Source organism: Tachypleus tridentatus, chromosome 13, assembly GCF_004210375.1.
Source record: "Tachypleus tridentatus isolate NWPU-2018 chromosome 13, ASM421037v1, whole genome shotgun sequence".
NCBI classification, from domain to species: Eukaryota; Metazoa; Arthropoda; class Merostomata; order Xiphosura; family Limulidae; genus Tachypleus; species Tachypleus tridentatus.
In genome coordinates, this window is record NC_134837.1 from 26,120,521 (window position 1) to 26,147,385 (window position 26,865).

At 34.1% G+C, this 26,865-nt stretch overlaps 1 protein-coding gene across 4 annotated transcripts; it reads right to left on the reverse strand.

Annotated features, from left to right (window-relative positions):
- Window positions 1-10,658: 10,658 nt before the first annotated feature.
- On the reverse strand, window positions 10,659-24,252 carry LOC143240714 (uncharacterized). Of its 4 annotated transcripts, none has more exons than XM_076483622.1 (3): window positions 24,102-24,237; window positions 13,813-13,874; window positions 10,659-12,506 (listed from the first exon to the last, which is right to left on the reverse strand). In XM_076483622.1, exon 3 carries the CDS (start codon window positions 12,490-12,492, stop codon window positions 11,950-11,952), a length of 543 nt encoding a protein of 180 aa, XP_076339737.1. In that variant the 5' UTR covers window positions 12,493-12,506; window positions 13,813-13,874; window positions 24,102-24,237; the 3' UTR covers window positions 10,659-11,949. The 4 variants fall into 4 exon arrangements, with proteins under 4 accessions (XP_076339737.1, XP_076339738.1, XP_076339736.1 ...); XM_076483623.1 differs by lacking the exon at window positions 13,813-13,874 and adding an exon at window positions 21,315-21,404; XM_076483621.1 differs by lacking the exon at window positions 13,813-13,874 and having other exon boundaries at window positions 24,102-24,252.
- Window positions 24,253-26,865: the final 2,613 nt, after the last annotated feature.

The following is a 26,865-nucleotide window of genomic DNA, read 5'->3' on the forward strand; positions in this document are numbered from 1 at the left end:
ACCACTTTCCGAGCAATGAACATCCTTGCTGTATTGGAAAATGCTTTTTTTCCTAAAAGAGTACCCCAAGAGTTGGCGGTGGGTGGTGATGAGTAGCTGCCTTTTCTCTAGTCTTACACTGCTAAATTAGGGATGGCTAGCGCAGATAGCCCTCGAGTAGCTTTGCGCGAAATTCAAAAACAACTAAACAACAACAACAGTCACGTGTACATCCTGATCTCAGAGCAACTCTGGATCATTTAAGCGCGTTCTTTTGCAACAGATGGAAAACACTGTGAAAGTTTGTGAAGTTCTTTTGATATTATGAACTGGTTTATCGTTAGCTGCAGCTGATTTACTTTTCATCAAAACATTCCTTATACAGGCACTAATAAATTTGTATTAAAATAATGTATAGCCAGAAAATTCGTATGATATACTTACTGCTATACGTTACATACAACTTCTTTGTGACGAACAATGGTGATCGGTGTTTTGGTATTGACGGAGCTTTTCATTTTACATGAGGATGCTGGTTGGACGTAGGTGAGTTTCTACTGTAGATTATATACAGCTATTATGTTTGTCTTTAACTTTATCATGGTGTACTTGTTTCATGCTGTGTTCTGTTTATACCTCGCAGTGAACATGATACATTTATATGTGAAAATGAAGATTGGCCTACTTGTAGTGGTGTATTGCAAAGATAGTATAACACTACTGGTGTTGATTGTCGTGATCTGTTTCTTTTCATATATTTGTCAGCACTGTTTGAAAAGGATGTGTTTACTGATAATTATTATAAATGTGGTATTTTCTTGACAAATATCAGACTGGTAAACCTGTAATAACAGCAGAATGTTCTATAGTTGAAAACAGGCCTGCAATGGTCTTATTGTCTTGAAATTTTAACATGTTCTACAGTGATATATGTAAGTCAAATCTAAAAATAATATCCTTTTCTCTCCCTGACATACACATTTCTCAGAAAATGTCAAATGTCCTTTGACATAAGTGAATCACTCTCACTGAAATCAGGTGACATTTTATTAGACTTAAAATACTGATAACCACTGACAATATGTTCCTCCTGACCAGTTGCAATATAAGTCTTGTAGATCATTATAGAACCCAAACAAAACAAACATAAATAAAAATAAAAAATGTTCATTCTGTCAAATGAAATGATAATTTATTTTAAATAAGAGTTTTTGTTGTTGTTTTTTTAAATGTGTAAAATAATCCTTACATTATGGATAAAGTTAGTATTATTTTCAAAACATATTTAGCTCAATTACATAAAAATTAATCATCTAAATCAAACAACTTTTATGAATTTTAAATTCACTGACCTGAATTTTAAGTTGCATCAGAAATAGAGATATTGGACACATTTAAAGGCTAGTTAAAACAGTGTTTATTTAGACACCAGAAAGGTGTTAATACCTGTGTTGATAAGATGGATAATTATGTTCACTGTATAGGTAAGTAGCTCTTCAGTTTTAATGTCCATCAAAATGGATCTTTATTAAACTAATCAACTCTTCATATCATGATAATATGTTGTATATTAAAGGTTTGGCTGATATTACAACTTCTTAAGACATTGTTTCACAACTTTAAAAGATTCTGTAAGTTCTAATTTTTATTAAGTTCTAGTCAGAATTATTACCTACAGAGATTTTAAAGATTGTTAAAGTTACTCTGTTTTTAGTGTGTATTTTAAATTTTTTTTTACTTATTTACTGATCAGATACTAATAATGTGAGTCTTCAGTTAATAATTACTGTTATGAGAGTAAGAACTTGGTTTGATCTTCCATGTGCATGTGTGTTGAAGCTATAAATAGAAATGTGAGGTGAATGTAAACTGAAAGTTATTTTTATTAGCATAAGTAAAGATTCTGTTGGTGTTGTTCATGTTTTCTTATAAATTAAGTGCATAGAGAATTCCCAGAGTTAAGTTTTTTGTATTAAAAGAATAAAATGTATATTTTAACACATTCAATCTCACGTGGTTCAACATTTCAAGTTATGTATTTTTAACTCATTTTAACCATGTGTAGATTGTGTTTATTCAACAGTTCAACTCCTTTTAACTTTTACTGTATCACATTTCAACCTCACATAGTTTGTTTCTGTTTAACACACTTTGTACTGATTTGACTTACGTCTGTTTACTATGGTTTGTTTCTGTTTAAAAACTTCAATCTTGTGTTGCCTATCTGTTTGAAATGCTTTAGAGTTGCATGATTTATATTTGTTTCAGCCCTTCTAATATGCCTTCTACTTAAACCCTGAGCACAAAGCTGGGAAAGGTGTTGTTTTCTTTTTTTTAAACTTAATGGAATATCTTATGAAATGATTCATTATAGTTTTAAGCATTTTGGGGGAGGTTACTATTCGTTACATAGTTAAACTTCAAGAACTGGAGAATATGGGTGATTAAGTTCCAAAATGTTTAATCACTTTAGTAGAATTATGCCTGTGGCTTTAATTCTAGCATTTTTATGGTGTATATGGCCATGATTTTTTAACAATAAAAACACGACAGAAATGAAATTGATAAGAAACACCATGTGATTAAAAGATTAAAAATACATTAGATTTCACTTCTTGCTAAAGATGCTATGCTCTATAATAAATATTTTAAGTTTTATCACACATCAGACATTGATGAATGGGCAAACATTGTTGGTATCTGTACCAATGGACAATGTATTAATACCAGAGGGAGTTACCAGAACAAATGCTTTGAAGGATTTGATTTTGCTGACCAAACACCATGTATTGTTAAGAAATTTCTAATAATTATTGGTGCATCATATGTCTAATTAGGTTAAGTAAAAACAAATTTATTATTCATCTTGAGTGAGTTTCTTTAGTAATTAATAATTATATATTAATTGTGTTTTGTATTAATATGTTTTATAATTAGATTTCTAATTGATAATTCCTCTGGATAAGTAAGTAAAACTATATTACGTATTGTATCTCTGTGTGTATGTTAACATAAGCTCATTCCATACTGATACAATCAAATAATTTAAAGATAAAACATACATTGAAATTAGGACTATAACAAAATTGTACGTAAAAATTAGCAATTGGTGGTCTTAAAATTAAAACATTAACATGTTTATGCATCTACAAGTTATATCATCACATAAACTCATTATAAAACTATTATTTTTATGTAATGATGCAAAAATAAATTACAGTACACGTATCATAATGCACATCACTCTTTGCTTGTTGAAATTTTGACTTGTTTGAATATTAGTCATTGATCAATATCTAGAAAGTAAACACATGCAAAACAAAGAAACCAAATATATACTGTAAAAACTAAAGCTGAAATTTCAAATATTAAAATCCAAAAATGAAAAATGATTTGTAATACAAAATTACAATCTTTAAACTGATAAACAGTCACTCTACACATTTTAGTGTGGTAATTGAGTATTATAAAATGTTATTCATAAGTAGATTTTAATATTTTAAGTATATATATATATATACATAGACGAGTTCCTTTAGTTTTAATATTTTAATAAAGCTGAAATTATTAAAGCAGTGGTAAATTATGTATTATGAATACATTGTATCCAATCCATAAATCCTAAAGAGGGTGGTCTTGGACATATGTTTTCGATACAAGTTTTCTTTGTTAATTGATAAATTTATAAGTGAAACACAGCATCCTTATGTCTCCATACCAGATAGTACTAAGGTTTAACTGCTGGCATCCTCATGTCTCCATACCAGATAGTACTAAATTTACCTGCTGGCATCCTTATGTCTCTACCTGCTGGCATATGTCCAGATAGTCTAAGGTTTAACTGCTGGCATCCTCATGTCTCCATACCAGATAGTACTAAGGTTTACCTGCTGGCACCCTCATGTTTCCATACCAGATAGTCTAAGGTTTACCTGCTGGCATCCTCATGTCTCCATACCAGCTAGTACTAAGGTTTACCTGCTGGCATCCTCATGTCTCCATACCAGATAGTCTAAGGTTTACCTGCTGGGAGTAAATTCGGTATATATGAACAAAGCCAGATTCTCAGCATCATTAATTAACCAATTACCAATTTATTATGCTTTTGCTATCGTCTTTCTATGTTTAGCTTTCAACTGAGATACGAACAACTTCACTTGCAATTTGGTAGGGAAGATCGAAGCATTACTATAGTCACCAGTAGGATGAGCAGACTGGAATAATTTGAAAGCAGTTGCAAGCATAATGTTGCACTCAGCTTGTTGAATAATATCCACCAAGGTGGTTTTAAGTGGTTTCTGAATACTTCTGCGGGTGATTTGGAGAATTCCATGCTTCATGTGCTTGGTCACTGAAGAAATGTACGATGTTGCTTTCCAGGTGTTTTAGTAGTTATGGGTGTTTTAATAGAAAGAAAATTCTTAATTAGTGATTACGAGTAAACCCATTTGTAGAGAAAAATATGTATGTAAAAACGGCTGGTTTTGGTTGAGAATTTTTTATGTAAAGGAGCGAACAACGTTTCTACCTTCTTCGGTCATCGTCAGGTTCACAAAGAAAGAAACAGGTATCTGGCCGATAGCTGACAACATGTTTGAATGGGTTTGGTAACTGAGTGTAGGAATTTAGAGGGTGTGCTTAGATGTTTGATCATATTTATTAATATAGGTATAAAAGTGTTCCTTTGTATTAGTTTATTTTGGGCTTGAGTTGTTGTATAAGTAAGGCTTCTTTAATTTTGCATTTGTTTATGTTTCTTTCTTTATTTTGGGTGTTTTCTATGGTTATGTTGTGTTTATTTGATTTGCAGTATTGGAAAACGTGTGAAGGTGACTTTTTATGTCCTTTGAATTTGTTTTCCATTTTTCTACTTGTTTCTCCAATATAGAAGTCGTGGCAGTTATCACATTATATTTTATAAATAATGTTGGTGTTGCTGTTTGTCGGTATAGTTTTTAGATAGTATAGACCTTAGTTTTCTGCCTGGTTTTTGAATAAATTTAGTATTAACTGGAATGTCATATTTTGTTACTAGTTTGTGCCAAATACATAGCATGGGCATTCTACAAATATATAACATCAGCCAGCTCATTCATCAAAATCTTTTAATTTCAAGTCTAATCTAAATCAGCTTAATCATAAAGCCTTAATTGCCAGTTTTGATGTTGTATCCCTCTTTACAGAAGTCCCAACCACTGAAGCCTGCAAAATAGCCTTAGAACTCTATGTCCGAGACCCTAACTCATCAATACACATTCCCAGTAATCAATTAGCAACCTTCATGGAATTCACCACGATAAAGACAAACTTCATGTTCAACAACCACAACTATATACAAACAAATAACCTAAGGATGGGCAACCCAGTATCACCAGTTCTAGCAGATATTTTTATGACACAGGCTGAAACACAAGCAATTAACACAGCATTACATCCACCACTATACTGGAGATATATAGATAACACGGTTGTGGATTCAAATCTACAGAACACACACTTAATTTTTTCAATCACATTAACTCTATACATCCCAACATTAACTTCACATGTGAACAGGACGAAAGCAATCAAATATCATTTCTTAGCTTCAAAATTACAAGAACCGATACACAATTTAAAACAAGAATCCACAGAAAAATTACCCACACTATACATTACTTGGGACTCAGCACATGAAACAAAACAAAAACTCAACATACTAAGAAATCAAATAAACACAGCCATTAAACTATGCTCACCAGATAAAATTAACGATGAATTAGACAAAGTAAAACAATACTTCATCAACATCAATAAGTTTCCTCCCCAAACCTAGAAAACATTATATGCGCACACATAGACAAAAAAGCAAAATCAACTAACAAATGTAAATATACCCCACAATTTAAAAAATAGCAAAACCATATACTGCTGCATACCATATATTCCATACATCAGCAGACAAATAACCAACATTTGGCAAAAACTAGTAACAAAATATGACATTCCAGTTAATACCAAATTTATTCAAAAACCAGGCACAAAACTGAGGTCTATACTATGTAAAAACTACACTGACAAACACCACACCAACATTATTTATAAAATACAATGTGATAACTGCCACGACTTCTATATTGGAGAAACAAGTGGAAAAATGGAAACCAGATTCAAAGAACATAAAAAGTCACCTTCACACGTTTTCGAACACTTCAAATCAAATAAACACAGCATAACGATAAAAAACACCCAAATACTAAATAAAGAAACAAACATAAACAAACGCAAAATTAAAGAAGCCTTACTTGTACAACTCAAGCCCAAAATAGAGCAGAACAAAGGAACACCTTTATACCTATATTGGCTCTGCATGGCCAAGCGCGTTAAGGCATGCGACTCGTAATCTGAGGGTCGCGGGTTCGCATCCCCGTCGCGCCAAACATGCTCGCCCTTTCAGCCGTGGGGGCGTTATAATGTTACGGTCAATCCCACTATTCGTTGGTAAAAGAGTAGCCCAAGAGTTGGCGGTGGGTGGTGATGAATAGCTGCCTTCCCTCTAGTCTTACACTGCTAAATTAAGGACGCCTAGCACAGATAGCCCTCGAGTAGCTTTGTGTGAAATTCAAAACAAACAAACAAATTATTATATTAATAAAAATATCCAACATCTACGCACGCCCTCTACATTCCTACACTCAACTACACAACCGCCGTCAAACATGTTGTCAGCTACCTCTTTCTTTCTTTGTGAACCTGAGGATGACTGTAGAAGATCGAAGTGTTGTTTGCTCCTCTACATAAAATATTTTCTCAACCAAAATCAGCCATTTTTACATATAAAGAATTCTTAATTAGTAAATTATCTAGTTACTTAATTGGTATTTTATTTGACAAGTAAGTGTTATAGAATACTGTAATATATAACAGTGATGCCACATTTTCTAGTTTTTCTTTAAGTCATCTTGCACAAAAGCATTGATTTTATGTTTTTTTTAAGTAGTTGTTCCCAGAGGCTCAGAGATACGTCTATAGGCTTATAATGCTAAACATTGAGCTTCAGTACCTATGGTGGGCACAGTACATATAACCCATTGTGTATCTCTGTGCATAACAAAAACAAACTTAAATGATGAATCTTTGTAGAATGGACAGCAACTGCGTGTTGTGGAGACACAAGTGTAGAGGGCGATGTCTTTCACAGTTGTCGTCCATTTCATCATGAGATCTCAGCCTAAACAATTTATCAAACAACAACAAACTTAAATACCTTCTGAAAATACAAGTTTCCCCATTCTGTCTTAAAATCATTACACCATATTACTTTCATGGCCAGGCTAATCTGCTAGTTCCTCCCTTTTGTTTATTATAGTCTGCATAAGCACATAAATATTGGAGAACAAATCAGAAGAAAGGTTACCTTTATAAACATCCAATAAAGGAGAAACAAAAATATATAGGTTATACTTTTATGCTAAAATGGGTTCAGAATACACGCACTGACATAGTCTTTTGGAATAAATCAACCTAATAACCCGAGCAAAGTTGGGTACTTTTGTTTTCTCATCAAATAATTTTCCATATAAAAAATAATATACTTCCATATCTAGCTGTTCTTTTAAACTGTCATTAGTTTTTGCTGTAGTCAGTAATGCTTTTTTAATCCCTATATATAAAAATCTGTAATGAACTGATGGCCAATTGAAGTAAAGATTGGGATGTGTTTTCTTTCTACAAACCTTTGTTTTAAAAGCATTATTAACCCTACTAACCATGAAACAGTGAAATTAAAATTACTTGTCAATAACCTAATATTAATATTCATAAAATAAAAGAAGCCATTTTAATAACAGGGTACAAACCTACAATAAATAAAATGCAAAAGAGTTGATTTATACTTTACTAAACCCACAGTTATGTTTGTGATGCCATCAAGCTGTTGTATTTAATTGTCATGTTTAGTTGAGCCAAATACCTGATGATGCCATATTAACAGTGTTGAAACATTGTTTTTAAATAGTATATTTTTCAATCTCATTTTATCTGTTTTCTGAGCTTTCTAAGTTTTATAGAACTTGTCCATGTAGAATACAATGCAGACAATCATGTGGTGTATTTTGATGACATTAAAGTAAAAAAAAAAAGCAGAACCTATGGGTATAAAAGTCATATTCAAACAGTTCTTTCAACAAGACATTGCAATATGTATTTTGTCTTTCTCATGGCAGAAGTGACTTTTAAACACTGAACCTGTTTACTAAAGTACACGGAAAGCATCTTTATAGGCATGTGTATTCCTAACATTTATGTTATTATTGCTACATGCTCAAAATTAAAAAAATCTTCCCATCATTTGTATGTAAACTTCTTCCTAAGTTACAATAGTGCATCTGTGTAAATCTTATAACTTGCTTTACACTTGAAATTATTTTACAGTATTCCTCTAGTAAGGTACATAGTTGACTTTTCACCTTTATATATATAAATACTCACCTTGCTTTGTTTTATGGTATTTTTCAGATATTAATGAATGTGTGGTACAGCTTCATTTGTGCTCTCCTTTTGGAACATGTTGAAACATTCCAGGAAGTTTCAAATGCATCTGCCCATGAGGCTACATTACTCATCCATCAAGAACAAGGTGTATTGGTATCTGTTTTAGCTATCATTTTTTCAGTTTCCTGCAATATATTAGTCTGTATTTGAACACTGTTTTGTATTTGTTAAAGGATACTACTAAGTGATGGACTGGTCATTTCATACAAGTATATAAATCTACTACTGAATTCTTTACGTATTAGTTTACTTGGTAATCAACAATGTATAATGGCTTTAGGTCAGATCGTGTAACGACATAACAGGTTATTGAAAATGTTGTACTTGTGTGTTTTTTTTTTCAAGACTAATAATTTAAAGCTTTATTATGTGATCTGTGTGTTTTTTTAAACATGTATTCAATAACACACATGCTTTTTTTAACAGATTATTAAATATAGGTTTGTAATATTTGTCATTTATTTATACAAAGCTATTCAGTGTAATTAATATTTTTCATTACAAGAAACTAAGCATAAAACCTTTCAGACAAACCACAAAAGAACTAGCACCCAACTTGTGGTTGGTTATCCCATATCCCCACACACACGACCTGGTACCTTGTTTGTGATAATACATCAGATCTGACATAAAATGCAAGAACATCTTTTTCTGTGTGTGTGAGGTGAGAAGAATGTAGGCACTTGAGGTGTTGAAAAAATGCCTTATTAGTTATTACTATTGAGTTAATCAGTTATCTCACTTGAGAGATCATTCACTTGGTCTGTGAGAGATCACAGATCCAATTCTGAGCCCAATGTTAGAAACAGGAATCCAATACTACAAGTATCAAAATGTATCTACCACACAGAATGCACTTTAACTATTTGGTATTAAGATAAAGTAGGATAAATTGTTTTTCAACATTACATATACAGCATAGTTAAAAGGTAGAAGGAATCTAAAATATGCTTTTCTTGAAAGCTGTCTCTATATGATAACACTGAAAATATGTGTAAATGAAATAAGTCTTCAAATTGTCATCATTCAGCGCATACTATTCACCTATTCTGCTTGCTTACAAGTCACTTCAAATTTGAGTTTTCAAACTACCAAACCTTTCTCAGTTTTCACTCAACACTTATAAGTTGTGTCCCACCCATTGGGTTGCAGGAAGTCCACTTATTTACAACACTAAAATTAGGGCTTCATTCCCCTCAGTGGACACAGTAGATAACTTGATATACAACTTTGCTATAAGAAAAACACTGTAAATTGTGTTTCTAAACATTATGTCAGTGTATTTGTGTGATAACTATCCACAGAAATCAACTTCAGGTGTAAAAATGAGCTCTATGTTTGAACTTTCAGTCTCAGTTTAGGAACTGTTTCTGTATATTATGCTGAAGCAGTTTTGTTTAAGAAAAAAATCAATTAATTTATTATAATCTCATGAAAAACTTACCAATTTCACATCAGGCATCAAAACCTACAAAATGACTAAATGTGAAAGTTTATAAGAATACTTTATAGATTTTTTATGAGTAATAATTTATTAGTATTTATCCATCATGAAGGCCAAAATGTCTACTCAAACGTTTACAAGTTAGTTCTCACTGCTACTTCTTAAGATATATTCCAAGACAAATGTTGGTAAAACAGCAAAAACATCTACTGCAAATAGTAAATCCCAGTTCCACTATTTGAGCAACTTGAATCGTCAAGATTATATAATAATACATTGTAGGATTTATTTAACATTTGGTAGCATATACTCCGGTCACTTTAAGTAAGTAATTGTTTTTTTTTATTTTTCACCAAAATTAAACCTTTCTAATTGAATTCAGTCATAAGGTTCTTGTTGTTCGTAATGACAAGCTGACAGCAGTACCTGTTGGGCTGACTTTTACACGTTTCGTTATCTTTGGGAGATTGTGTAGGATGACCAGATTTTCGAAAAAAAAAAAAAAAAAGGACAGCCCAACCCTTGCCCCTAATTTCTAAATAGTCCTTGGTTTCTTTTTTAGCAGTTTGATCTGATCCTTAATGTGCAACCTACAACCATGTGCTAAGAAAAAAGAAAAGGAAGTCTGCTTTCAAAGCATCTAAAAACTTTATTTTCAGCATTTTAATACTATAATAAGTTAAACATTTTCAATATCTTAGAGAAAGGTCACACTAAGGGTTGTGTTAAAAGTTTAACAAATGTTTATCATAAACATATGCCAAAGAAAATCCTTTTCACACTTGCAAGATCTAAATGAAATTTTATTAGAAATAAGAAAACGATGAAATTATGTTTCATCAGAATAATGGGCTACTTGAAATAATAAAATTTATGTACCAAGAAAAGACTGTAAAGTATTACAACTTAGAAAACATAAAGTTTTAGTAGGTGTTTATTCAAATTAACTAATCTTAAAACGTAATGATAGAACAGAGTTCTTACAGAAAATAAGAACACGTACACGTGTTTAAATTGAATTTCTTAATTATTGTTTATTCAACTTTTAATTTGGTTAGCTCATCCAAAACAAGACATTTTAAAATAATTATACTTAATACAGTAAATATAAATAGTACCACAGTATGTGTCGTTTCGGCATACTTTGCAAAATGATATGATCCTCAATCCTTAGCGTTAAGCGAAAAAAAAAAAAACATTGTGGTAGATTATTGTCGATCTATTAACTAATTGTGAAAACTCACACAATTATTTGACGATAAAATAACTTACAAAGTACAAAGCTCTTATGCCTTCACCAATAGGAAAAGTTACTTTTCGGTTACGTACAATAATTATCAATAAACATGAGTTTGAATTACTAAAATATAAACGTTTTTTATATTTAAAGTTCTACAGTTATCAGACAGTAACATTCATCATTGTTTTTGGGAGTTTTAAAGGTACATGAACAAAAATATTTGTAGAGATAGGAAAACGAAACTTTAGTTAGGACTTCTCTTATATACATTTAATAATTTTTTATGTATCACCTATTGCTTTTTATCAAAAGCTCAAAGTTACACTTTAAATTGTCTCACAATAATATTAATTTATTTTAAGACAATAAATCACATCATAAGAAAAATTAGTCACATTTATTTATCATAATTACGATACTACTACATTTCTTCATGGTTCATGTGGTCCAGTTCTTTGTTGACCAAATACTTATTTCCCTGTATTCAACTTTATAATTCGAAAATGTATAGTAAATAAAAACTATGTGCATTGAAACTGGTTTTTGAATTTTTAATCAGTCTTTTCGTATATGTACCTAAGAGAATAACCATCAGAAATATGAGACATTTTTTCTATGTTACTTAACCCAAAACATTCAAATAATTACTAATATTATGAACAGTATTGTTTGTTTGTTTTTAAAGACGAAACAAGAAACTGATAGTTGTCTATTAAAGTAAATTGCTTTAAAATTGTTGGAACACAAGTCGAATTTACATTTCGTGATAATTACTAGGATTTCTAGTCTTAAAGAATGTGATCACTCCCATAACACCTAGGGCTACACCAATTACCAAGGCAATCACTATACCTGCTACAGCGCCACCACTCAATCCTACAGCTTTACCATTTCCTTTTTCTAATGGAGCCTTAGAAGGGACGAATATCGAACTTGTCGAAGATGTGGTGACTGTGGACTTGTTGCTTACTGGTTCTGCTGTACTCGTAGTTGTCGGTGTGGTTGTCGTACTAATAGTTGGAGGTGTGGTTGTTGTACTCGTAGTTGTCGGTGTGGTTGTCGTACTAATAGTTAGAGGTGTGGTTGTTGTACTCGTAGTTGGCGGTGTGGTTGTTGTACTCGAAGTTGACGGTGTGGTTGTTAGCAATGGTGTTGTCGTGGTTGAAGTCGTTGTTGTTGTTGTGGTCAGTGGCGTGGATATTCTTGTCAATGGTTCGGTTATATTTGGTGATGTCGGTTTCAGTGTCTCCAAAGTTGTAAAATGTGGAGCTGATGTAGTAGCTATCCGAGCTTTCATTTCGTAATCTACAACTGTGGAAAAAAAAAATTATTACTGGAATAGCTATATTGTAATTCTTTTAAAAATTAACAGAAACAGTAACAATGTTATAATTCCCAATGTTACAGGCAAAATGTTATAAGCACAAAATATACACTAGTTAGAAATAAAACTACTGTAACTTTATGCGTGATTTTTTAAATAGATGGATAGAGGTAAAAAAAATGTTGGCTAAGGATATTATTGTTTTCATTAATTAGTTTGTTAACATGAAATGTTAACATTAATATAACCCTGTAATAACAACGTAGTGTATTTGTTGTAGCCACTGTTTTCTTTGTTTTTATCTAGCATGTTTCAGCTACATCATTACCTCATCAAGTAAATGAATTCATTGAACTAATTCAACAAGATCCACCAGTTGAGAAACAAGTACTTATGATATAAATGTTCCATGGGTGACATATGAGCATAATTTGAAATAATTTCTAAAGCGAATGGAGTATTAACAGCAAACTATTCGTCTTGCTGTAAATTTAAAATAATTAGCTTGAATAATATTAAACAGCCTTCCAATTGGCAGTTGTAACAGTTCTCTGGGATTAGTGACCACTTTATAAAGTATATATGAAACGTTACATCAGAAGAAGTTTTATAATTCGAAGTTTTGAAGCACAGTGTGGAGGACACATGAAACTTTAATCAAACTTAAAATTTGGAAATACTTTCTTGGTAATTTCGTTCACGTGTTCCATATGAAACGATTGATGTGTTGGAGCAATCGGTTTATAGATAACAAAGTGGATGAAGATATGCGAATTAAACAAGTGCTGGTGTGTGTTTTAATTGCAAAGCCACATTAGCGGCCCGGCATGGTCAGGTGGTTAAGACACTCGACTCGTAATCTGAGGATCATGGGTTTGAATCCCCGTCACACCAAACATGCTCGCCCTTTTAGTCGTGGGGCGTTATAATGTGACAGTCAATTCCACTATTCGTTGGCAAAAGAGTAGCCCAAGAGTTGGCGGCGGATGGTGATGACTAGCTGCTTTCCCTCTAGTCTTACACTGCTAAATTAGAGACGGCTAGTGCAAATAGCTCGAGTAGCTTTTCGCGAATTTCAAAACAAACCAACTCAAAAGCTACACTGTACATTAGGCTATTTACTGTGTCTACCGAGAGAAATCGAGTCCATAATTCTAACGTTGTAAATCCGTAAACTTACTGGATTCCCACCGGGAGACTAAACATAAACAAAATAAGTATAGATCTTTAAGAGAAAGATATGAAAATGACTGCTAGAGTATAAAGTAGTAGGTAAAAAATATACACACCAACCTAGGACATACGGTGTTGTCAAATCAAACGGTATAGAAAATTCAACGCTCTATGGTGGAGATCTAAAAAATTCAGTCCATTAATTAGACAACTGTTTACTCGCAATACAAGAAGTGAACAGGACATAAATAAACATACATTAGAATATCCGCTACGTTATTTTCGATAGAAAGCGTACATTGATTAAGAAAGCGAGCATATCGTCACTTGGATTGCGCTTTCTGATTCCTCTGTCTGATCCTGATAGCATTTTAGCAATAGAAATCAGGTCAAAATAGTACTGTTTCACCCGCACAAAGCAGTCGATGATCAGTAAATGTTTGTTTGTTTTTTGTTTTGAATTTCGCGCAAAGCTACACGAAGGCTATCTGCGCTAGCCGTCCCTAATTTAGCAATGTAAGACTAGAGGAAAGGAAGCTAGTCATCATCACCCACCGCCAACTCGTGGGCTACTGTTTTAGCAACGAATAGTGGATTGACCGTGACGATATAACGCCCCGACGGCTAAAAGGGCGAGCATGCTTGGTGTGACGGGGATTCGAAGCTGCGACCCTCGGATTACGATTCGAGTGCCTTAACCACCTGGCCAATCAGTAAATGAACGGATGTTTCCGTAACGAAATCCGCTGTCATACAACCTCTACGATGTTCACTACTTTGTTCATAACAGTGCCATCTGACCAGATTCTTAAAAATTTATCCAGAGTCTTAAAAATTCCCCGCCGGGATAGCAGTAAGTCTACGGATTTACAACGCTAAAACTAGGAGTGCGATTCCCTCAGTGGACACAGCAGATAGCCTGAAATGGCTTTACTATAAAAACGAACACACAGTCTTGGTAAAATTAATGCACAGGCATCTTGCTTTCCATATTATACGATTTTATTCTTATAATACTTTATCACTTCGTTTCATTTTGTTGTTTCTGTTGTTTTGAATTAAGCACAAGGCTACACAATGAGCTATCTGTACTCTGCTCACCACGGGTATCGAAGCTCAGATTTTAGCGTTCTAAGTCCACCATTTTATTTTGAAAACACAATATTAAAACTTTCGCAGACAATATAAACACTACATCAAATTAAATGTTTCTTTTCAGAAATTAGAAACTATTCAATACGTTTATCAAGTTTCGTAGAATCTGCTTAATAATTTTCACCGTGAGGACGTAATAATTCCGTGTGGTTTTAAACGAGTGAATTTTCGCCTAGATTGTTTAGACCAGTGGTTCCCAACTTTTTTATGCTCCGCACCCCTAAAAAAATTTAATATGTTCTCGCACCCCTCACAGTAATTATTTATTTAAGAATAAAGGTGAAGGTAGCCAAAACACCCCTTGGGTCCGAGCACCCCTGGTTGGGAACCACTGGTTTAGACGAACGAAGTTTATTGGAAAGTAAGACCTTTCAGTTTGGTTTGGTGTTTATGGCGCAAAGCAACTTGGCTATCTGCGCAGACCTTTCTGAGAACGGTGATTACGTTAACCGTGGAAGTTGGAGATGGGAAATAACGAAAAAGTAAGTGTCCAATAATAATGACTGCTAGAATAATATTAAATATTATATTGTATAGTTGTATTTATCCTCATAAAGCATTACAGTAGACATGTTACTAAAAGTAAGTTAAATCTATTTCATAAGAGTATTATAGTACGTTAATTGCAATCTTCCCCATAAATTTATCGGTAATACAATATAATTATTAAATTTATCATGAAAAGTATCAAAGTAACCAAAACTACGCTAAAGAAACATGCAGACCAGCATGAATTTGAACATGTATTTGAAATAACAAGAGAAGTACACCCTTGTGCAAATTAATTGAAACAAGATGGAAAATTACGATTTTTTCATTTTTTTTTTTGCGTTTTATTTCTGAGAATCCAAAAATTACTCACAAATTAATACATGATATGACTGCCTTTATTGTTCAGAAGATCATTAATCCGCTTTGGCATCGAGTCTACGAGTTGACTGTAATCTTTAATAATTTTTGGATCGCGGTACCACACCTCAGTTATTGCCTCAATTAGCTTATCTTTCGTAGTACAGTCTTTTCCCCGAAGTCTTCCTTTACAAATCGCCCAAAGATTTTCAATAGGATTTACGTCCGGAAAGTTTCCAAGCCAGTCCAGCACCTTTATTCGCGTTGTAGTCATAAAATTCTGGCCCGGGTGGACAAGCGTGTTAAGGCGTGCGACTCGTAATCTGAGGGTCGTGAGTTCGCATCCCCGTCGCGCCAATCATGCTCGCCCTTTCAGCCGTGGGGGTGTTATAATGTTACGATCAATCCTACTATTCGTTGGTAAAAGAGTAGCCCAAGAGTTGGCGGTGGGTGGTAATGACTAGATGCCTTCTCTCTTGTCTTACACTGCTAAATTAGGGACGGCTAGCACAGATAGTCCTCGAGTAGCTTTGTGCAAAATTAAAAAAACAAACAAACATAAAATTCTTCACAAGTTTTGATGTTTGGGACGGAGTAAGATCTTGCTGAAAATTGCCAGATCCAACTGGAAATCCCTTTTTCAATTCTGGAACCACTCTTCTCTGCAAAACTTCGATGTACTGTGGTCCTCGCATCATAAATTCTACGATGTGTCATCCTCCGACGCCATAGTAGCTGAAAAAAACCCCAAAACATCTTTTTTAAAGGATGTTTTACGAACTGATTGATGTGAAATTCTCGAAGTTTCTCACCTGGAGATCTGCGAACATGCAGACTTTTTTTATCCTGTACGAAGAAATGAGTCTCGTCACTGAATAACACCTTCCTCCTTTGTTTTTGCGTCCAGTTCTTGTATTTCAGACCCCATTGATACCGTTTGTTTTCATTGAGTCGGTAAGAAGTTGTTTTTTGACTGGTCTCCTTGTCCTTCTAACACAATTTCGAATGACGTAATATTACTCAAAATATCGCCATATATCCCAAAAATAGATCGATCGTACTGCAAAACACAGATAATGACGCCGTCTGTGTGAAAAAATGACTATTAAAGGAAATGAGCGGGTCCAGCGAGCCTACACCGGCCGCCATGCTGAAAATATTGTAAAATGAACATTTGTTTCAATTAATTTGCACAAGGGTGTAACTGTTCTTTTAGCCTTAGTATTTTATCGCATCACTAGACGTTGCCTGAGGAGTGAATAACTTATTTTGTAGTTAATAAGGCACGAAGAGCAAACTAATAGAAAAATTGGGCAAACTAGTTACATCCTAACAGAAGCAGGCATGTAACACTTGAAAATTAAAAGTTAAACATTTTCAGTTAAGGTACTGTCTTGATATCAAAGCTATCTAGACTTATTATTAATGTGATCTTAATTTTTTTTTTTTTTTCATTTCGCTTGAATTACTCAAGGGCTGTTTGCACTTGTCGATTATAAGTTTGATGTGATGGTCTAGATTCTAGAAGGAACACAGCTAGTCAATAACTCCCGCTGCCAATTCTTGGGATACTCTTTTACCAGTGAAAAGTGGGATTAACTCTCACTTTACAAAGCCTCAGTGGAATTCTCGACTCGTAAATTTTGAATCGAATGTCTTAGCGATAAAGTCCAGGGGCTGTTAGGAAAATTTCCTCTCATTATAGATTATTACCATTTATATCTTCGGAATTATTCTTTGTTAAAATATATTTAAAACAATACAGATATAGGATTTATTAATAAGATGATTGTTTGGTTTTTTAATTTTGCACAAAGCTACACGATGGCTATCTGCGCTAGCCATCCATAATTTGGCAATGTAAGACTAGAACGAAGGCAGGTAGTCCTCACCATCCGCCGCCAACTCTTATGCTACTAACTGCTTTACACATAGCTGAAAGGGCGAGCATGTTTGGTGTGGCAAGGATTACAAGTCGAACGCCCTAACCACCTAGCCATACCGGACCAAGTGTGGTCAAAGTATAAATTACAGAAATTGTATACTAAAAATTAAGTGAACCTATCCACTAGAGGCTTTAATTGGTTTGTTAGTTGAAATTGTTCTTTACTTTGTTTTTCTTTGTGTAGTTAGTATCACAATATATTTTATTCTTTAAACAAAAACGGCCACTTCGCTTCTTCTGAGCATTGTTGTCACCCGCTAGTACAGCGGTAAGTCTACGGATTTGTAACGCTAAAATCAGGGGTTCGATTCCCCGCGGTGGGCTCAGCAGATAGCCCGACATGACTTTGCTATAAGCAAACACACACACTGAGCATAGTATCTAAACCTTAGAGGTATGACTTGGTGATCGTATTGATAGTTTTTACGTAACAGCAGAAATTATAACTGTGATAGGCCTAACTGCGTAAAAGTTTGTGGTGCGAGACACATTTAAGTAGACTGAAAGCATATACCTAGTTCTTACCCATAAGTTAAACACGTTGATCTGACGTATGACAAGCATATTTTATGGGCTGGGTATAATATATGAAATTATTATCTAGAATTGATTGTATTTAAATACACTCAGGAACTTAACGTGATTAGAAAAAATACCATCAAAATATTATTTGCTTTCGACACAAAATTATTACCGAATGAGCTTTTCTGAAGTCATGTACGTTTTGATAACCCGTTGATAAAATTATTTAACAAACTAAAATAAATCTCACGGCTAATAGTGTAAATTTCATTACAATATTGTAGATAAAAACAAGTCACATAATGGGTAGAAACGAACCCTATTCACATAAACTAAGGAAGCATTTATCTTCTTTGTTTTTCTTAAGGGGAGTATTCGGCGAGGCTATGGATACCGCAGATTGTTTTTTGTACACAGATGGTAAAAAAACCGTAAGAAGTAAACAGGTCTTTTTTTCTTTCTCTTATTCAATTTATCTTATTACCGTTTTTTGATCTAAACTAAATACTGAATTCTTGCACATTAACATTTAATAGTATATCACAATTATATTTTTTTACTGTAAAATCCTTCAAGTCTTTGTGTTCCAATCAATTTAAGGCGGAAAGATGGCATAAAAAATGAGGACTTTCGAAACTAAAGATTAGAAAGCTAAGGGCGCAGGGGCATACATTGTTTTTGCCCTTCGTTTGTAATTCTCTCGAAAGGGAGCCGACGAGATCACTCGTTTCAACCATTCGCACAAATATCTGGTAGTGTGTTTTTTCGCTGTCAGTCAGTAAACAACAAAATGACGTCACATAAGGGACGTTAAACGTTGCATTTTATATTGTTGGTAAAATGTGCGCATGCCAAGTTTCACGAGAAGAATCATGCACTTTGTAGACCACAACACAGCATGACATAGGTACTTCAAAAGCAAGAAATGAAAATATTTGTTACTCTTAACTTTGATACAGCTTCTAGCTTTTATGTATTTTTCTTTATTCGATCGTTATATTTTACATATCACTGCATATCGTATAATAATATGGAGTGTCTGACATCATCCGCAGATGCAGTGTAAGAACAGCTGTTTTAAGTACAAATGTCACGGGAGATTTTCGTCCAATCAGATTTTTCTTCCATGACCCTCACTCTAGCGGTTGTTCGAGGGATATGGCGCGTTTTCTTGACGGAATGAAGCGGCGCTTCTTTCATATTTACAATTAATTTACTACCTGTGTTTTCTTTATCTTGATCTGTGAAAAAAAAAAAGAGACATTCAATATAAAATATGTTTCGCTATAAATATGTCATTGACTTCATTGGAAAAGAGTCAATGTGTTTGAAGATCAGATGTTACTTCCCTGAGAGCTTCAATTGCCTACAACAAACTAACCAAATCACATTTTTTGTCAGATATAATATATATTATATTATTCTTTCACGTTAACAGTTTTCAAACTTTAGTAGCCAGACGATCTCTTTACTTTAGAAGTTTTCTTTCAGATCCTTACACTTGTCTATGTTTTTGTTGTGAAAAATAAATTCCACGTGCATGAAGAGCTGTAATCTAAAGTTAAATGTTTTTCCTTAACACAGATTTAATTTTACAAAATAATAGTTTCTATTCAACGAAACCATATTTTTAAAAATATATTAATGAAATCTCGAACACGACTCGCGGACCACAGTTTTTATGTATTGTGAACGTAAGTCTACAGTAAATGTAAACAGAAAAATCAAACACTGGTTGTCATGAGAAAATTCAATCAGGTTTAACCAGAGTTTAATTATTCTACGTGTTTTATGGATAAAAAAATATATCAAAATATAAAAAGGAGGGGAGGAAAATAATATTACGTAATCGGATATATATATATATATATATATATATATATATAAATATAAATATCCGTTTATGTGTACATGTAGTGCACAAGTTTACAAAGCATGTTAAGCCTACATGTGTCTTGCAGGTGTCTCTCTTTAATACATCACGTTTTACTAACTTGGCTGGTCTCGCTTAAATTGCAGATGAATTGAGATGTTTGAAAAAACGGAACTATTGTACTGATGCACATGTTGCAAAATGTTGTTTCTACATTCTACAAACAAAATAATATATGACCGACCTAATGCGTAATTTATGTATCGCCGTGTATTTTTAGATATTATGTTTCTGATTTTCAGTACAAAATTTAGAAATAACATTTTTTATTCATATTGTTAACTAAATTGTGTGAAGCATTAACTCACTTTTCATCTAACTAATAAATCCAAACTTTAGTCAACACACAGGGACGTATATCCTAGGGGGATGGAGGTAGATCCCCTTCATTTTAGGTGAGAGGTATGGTGCATACTATCATCCCCCCTACAGTTTGGTCTGTTGAATTGTGTTATTGCATCACAGGCCTACAAATTATGTGTTTCTTCTTGTGATTTTCGTGTTCTTACCAATCGAATTACATAATTAGGCCTAGATGTAGACTTTTTCAGTAGCCAAAATGTACATCTTTAATCTAGGCTTGCTTCTAAGCTTTTCAATCTAAGCGATAGTTCGTAAGTATCAGTCAGTAGGCCTAAGTATACATGCAAGTATCGTGTCAACAAGATTTCTCTGTGACTGCATGTTTAGAGCTTTCAGGTTCACGTAATCAGAGATTACCAATTTGCAAATTGAACAGTCCACATAAGTGGTTGCAAAAATCATCCCTCCCATCGGGGTTAAAAAATCTACGCCCCTGCACACACACATGTTACAGATTTCTTTTCCACCAGAGGTAAAGTCGAAAACAGAAACTATGAGATACAGGCCTACTATATTTCTTGATTGGACGTATCCTTTCCAATGGGCGTTCCCTATTCACGACTTATCAACGCATTTAAATTCAGGAAATCACAGAAATAAAGTTAGGCCTCTGATAATAGTGATATGTATATAATATTTATGAGGTCTTTGAGTCCTCTTCTGTTTAATATCAAATAATGAATTAGGCGCAATGCTAAATCATTAATCATGCACTTGTATAATTTTAGTTACTGTACAATAATTTAAAAATAACTGAAAAAACTGAGTTGTCAATACACGTGAAATATACTGATGTTTTGTATTTTCAACATTAAAAACACCTTATAGAACTCGAAGTACATGTCAGATACTTACTGACCAGAGGGAAAGAATATCTACAACCGAAAGTTCTCAGTTTTCATTGTCATTTAGCGGCTCGAGCCTAGGACCTTCCTATCGACAGTTCTGCATTATCAATAAGTAAATCAACATAATTCATATTTTATTTTCTTCATTGTGTAGCCATCAGCAATATTTAATTAAACAAAAAGTATCTTTAATAATGAATTTTAACGGAACGACGACTTGGAATATAATTACAATTTTTGTATTTGTTTGTTTGTTTGTTTGGGAATTTCGCACAAAGCTACTCGAGGGCTATCTGTGCTAGCCGTCCCTAATTTAGCAGTGTAAGACTAGAGACGATCACCACCCACCGCCAACTCTTGGGCTACTCTTTACCAACGAATAGTGGGATTGACCGTCACATTATACACCCCACGGCTGGGAGGGCGAGCATGTTTAGCGCGACGCAGGCGCGAACCCGCGACCCTCGGATTACGAGTCGCACGCCTTACGCGCTAGGCCATGCCGGGCCACAATTTTTGTAACACTGACAATAACAATTCATTGAAGGTAAAAATAACAAATTACAAGCAGGTGTGTTGATAATGAATATAATTATTCACCAAATATGGTATGGGGTTCATTGGAAAAAACGCACATTTTCAGTTTTGCGGACGGCCGGGCATGGCTAAGCGTGTTAAGGCGTGCGACTCGTAATCGAAGGGTCGCGGGTTCGCACCCCCGTCGCGCCAAACATACTCGCCCTTCCAGCCGTGGAGGCGTTATAATGTGACAATCAATCCCACTATTCGTTGGTAAAATAGTAGTCCAAGAGTTGGCGGTGGGTGGTGATGACTACTAGCTGCCTTCCTTCTAGTCTTACACTGCTAAATTAGGGACGGCTAGCACAGATAGTTCTCAAGTAGCTTTGTGCGAAAAACAAAAACAAACATTTTGCGGTTCATATGGGCGTTTTTGCGCTTTTTATCACTACCTCACCTCTTGTGGATGGATCTTCACCAAATGTGGTATGGAGATTTATCAATTCTTCAGAGAAGTACATACAAAATTTCAGTTTGCTAGTTTCTATGGGTGTTTTCGCATTTTTTACTATTAAGTTACTCCCTTTGACGGATTTTCAGTAGGTTTGTTGGGTTCATGAAGAGATACATATAAATTTTAAATTTTCGTTGTTTACCTTTCCATGTAAGCAAAGCTACTTTTCATGTCTTAAGGTAACCTTTTATTCATCACGAATTTACATAACTACCGTCCAGGAAACGGCTACTCCAGCTAGCTATTAATAGATTATGTGGTACAGTTAGTATGTCAGCAGCTCGTTGCAGTTTTTAGTGCTAATATACAACGTAACACTATTATTATTAATTGTTTTATTCCTTGTTGTTTTTAAAGTAATAATAATTTAAATATCAAGCAATGTTTTAGAATATTATTTCAACCTTGATCAACATCAATCAAATATGAAATAATCAGTGTTAGAATATTATTTTAATAATTTTTGTGATCAAATACTATGTATTTACTTCTTTGCGCTAAATATCCCGGCATGGCCAGGTTGTTAGGGCCCTCGGCTCGTTATCTGAGGGTCGCTGGATAGAATCCCTTTTAGCCGTCGGGGCTTTATAATGTGATGGTCAATCTCATTATTCGTTGGGTAAAGAGTAGCCCGGTAGTTGGTTGTGGGTGGTAATGACTTCCCTCTAGTCTTACACTGCTGAATTAGGGACGGCTATCGCAGATAGTCCTCGTGTTGTTTTGTCCGAAATTCAAAACAAACAAATCCAGTCTAAATAAAAGTTACTTTGTTTACTTCCTCCGTGCTAAACGACGCATGTTTACTTGATCTGTGCTAAATAAATACTACGCATGTTTATTTGCCTATGCTATATAAACGTTGTTCTGCGGTATATACGTGTTACGTTTGTTTACCTGCCCTATACTAAATAAACTAAACGCAGTGTTAGTGCTTTTGTGCTAAATAAGTGTTACATTATTTATTTGTTCTGTGGTAAATAAGTATTACGTTTGCTTACTTACTCTATGTTAAATAAACGTTGCTTACAAAAACTACATGTACCTTCTAACATTAAATAAATCACAGTAAACTTCCAAATTTCGAAGCATTGCTTACAACCAACCACTTTCTATAGATTTGTATTTTATACGAGAACACTATTTTGTGTGCTCTCACTCTAACCGAAACGATTCGCTAATATAAATCAAACCAAATGAGCGGATATTTAATTGATTTATATTAATTTAAGTTATAAGTCATTAAAGTGAAAATTTCTCTCAAACATTTAAATTACGTGTAGACATACACATAAAATATATTAACCATTTCAGAATAGTATACATTTTTATTAACTTACAGTCCCCTAGCGGCACAATGGAACGTCTGCGAACTCAAACGGCTAGAAACTGGGTTTCGATACCAGTTGTGGGCAGAGCACAGGTAGTCCATGGGATAAATAGCTTTGTGTTTAATTATCAACATAAACTTACAAGGTGTTTAAAGTGAGTGTACCTTGATTAAAAAAAAGTGACTTAAAAAATTGAACTTACCTGATGCTCGTGAAATACACGATGTAAGGAAAACTAGCTTTTGATATTATTGTTTTAATTTCAACTCCAATTCTGTGGGTTTTTTTTTTCCCCTAGTTAGAGAATTTTTATATCGAACTTTAAATTACAATAAAGGTATGCTGGTTCTACAGCGAATTTAAAGCATTAATGGTTTATACTATTTATCACTCCTTCTGTGTAATATAAAATATTTAATCTGATAAAACTCACCAAAATAGATTACAGTTCCGGCTAAAATAAGGAGAACAGCAGAAACTATCATAACTTTACATGATACCATTTCAAACAAGAAAAATACTAATAGTAAAGACAGTACTTTAATGCGGATACGAATGCACTAGGTTTTAGTTGACATACAAAGGCAGATTGCCCAGGTAGGATGAATCACGTGATATCACATTTTGTAATACAGTACAGCTTTTAACCAATGAAAGATATCTTACAGTACTGGTAAATTCTCCTTGGCCAATTAGCGCAGGCTGATTTGTCAGTAAGCTATTCTTTGCTGCCTGTTGCTAGCTGTATATAGACAACTTCATTGTTCAGTATAGAGTAAAATGAGGTTAGTAGATAACTGTTGGTTGAATTATCCAACTATCGTCAATTGTATCTAAAAAGAAATCGACTAGAAAAACTTTTATTTTTATTGTAAAAATTTACATATGTTGTTTACCATGTCTTCAGCTAAACCTTGTCCAAGAAAAGATATAAAATAAATAAAAAGAACAAGTTCATGAAATACTAGGGGGGGTATCGGTATTAGATAGAAAAAAGTTAGATAATAATATACGTAATTAAACCTGATAATCAGAAACAAAAAATAACCAAAAAGGCATTTATGGCAGAATCTAATTTCCCAAGCCAGGATATTTAACATGATAAATTATTCCAGAGTTTCAGCTAGTTTCAAAAGAAGTTATTAGAGGCACATTGCTGAAAAGTGTACACTTCATCTCTGTGACACCACATTTGATTTTATTTGCTGTGTTTACGATATGGATCGAACTCCAGGTTTTAGCATTATCTACCCGGGAAATTACTGTTTGGTAATAAATGTATATATACTTATGTGTGTGTCTGTAAAAGAGTCAGAATATCACTGTGATATTTACATAACGAACCCCATGAGTCATTTGTACTGAACCAGCAAGATTGTGTGTGAATTGTCGAAGACGCAGAAAAGTGAAACATTTAGATAATAAAATATGACAGTTGATAGTGTTTCACCAACCTCCTTTTCGTTCAATTTCTCATGTGTTATTCAAAAATGGCCAAGCGTGTTGAGGAGAGCGATTCGTAATCTGAGGGTCGCGCGTTCGCATCCCCGTCGCGCCAAACATGCTCGCCCTTTCAGCCGTGGGGGCGTTATAAATTGACAGTCAATCCCACTATTCGTTGGTAAAAGAGTAGCCCAAGAGATGGCGGTGGGTGGTGATGACTAGCTGCCTTCCCTCTAGTCTTACACTGCTAAATTAGGGACGGCTAGCACAAATAGCCCTCGAGTAGCTTTGTGCGAAATTCAAAAAACAAACAAACTGTCCCTGATTTAAAAGTGCTAGACAGCAGGCAGTTAACTACACCTACTGCCAACACTTGGGCTGCTCTTTCACTAACGAAAAGTGCGACTGACCACAACATAATAACGCTCTAATGTTGGAAAGGGCATAAACGGAATTTGAACTTGCAGCATGTAGATTGCGAGTAATGCCGTCCGTTTGTTAAACTACAAACTATACTTTTCTCATTAACTGCGCAGATTTGCATCATGTGAGTAGATATGTTTTATTTGATTCAAATTTCTAATATAATAAAACCCTCCAGGGAATGACAAGCTATTTACTTTTCCGGGTTCGAGATTAACTAATAATGTCTTTATTTTCTGAACGTAATGAACAGCTTTCTAACTAAAATGTGCGAGTTTCACCAATAAAAGTATTTATGAAATAAAATATTATTGCAATTTTAAATCAGAATGTTTAAACTCGCATGTTAGAAAACATTTTTTTGAATAAGTGATAATACTTTTGTATTAATCTAAGTCTACTTGTTTGAAAGCAGTCATATCGTGCAATCTGCTGGGTCAATAACGGAGAATCAAACCCTGGGTTTTAGTGATTTAAGCCCCTGAACATATCGCTATCCCACCGGGTGGCCGAGAACTATAAATCTAGTTTGCTTGGTTTTTGAATTTCACGCAAAGCTACACGAAAGCTATCTGCGCTAGTCATCTCTACTTTAGCAGTGTGAGACTAGAGGGAAAGCAGCTAGTCATCACCACCAACCGCCAACTCTTGGGTTACTGTTTCACCAACGAATAGTGGAATTGACAGTCGCATTATAACGCCTACACAGTTGAAAGGGCGAGCATGTTTGATACGACGGGGATTCGAACCCGTGACCAACTGACATAAAAAGGGTTAAACCTTTATTTCACTTGCGATCTTTCGAGGACATGTTAACATTCTTAAAAGACAGATTCTCGACCTCTTGTTAAACATGATTTAAATATTCATTTTTTTTTAAATATGACACATGGACAGATAAAGTTTTGATATGACGTCATTATTATCATTGGTATTTCATTGGATAATTCCATTTCATAAGGAACTTTAAAAGGCCTTTTCTTACTAAACTCACTTCTCCGTCTCAAAAATGTTTCTCGATGTTTCGCTTTCGGATTTCCGCTAAAATCAGGGGTTCGATTCCCCTCTAGGGACTCAGCAGATAGCCTAGTGTGGCTGTGCTATAAGAACACACACACACACACACACATCTCAACACTACACCTCCACGATACCTAAAGCCCCAACTGAACATTTTTCTAGCGAAGTCCCGGATGTGGCAACATGTGTTCTGCATGTATATGCGGGCAATGGTGGAGTAGGTGTGGGATAAAGTAACCGTGATTAAATAAATCGTATTCACTACGTGTAAAAACACGTCATTGTACATTAATTAATACATCGTATGAAAA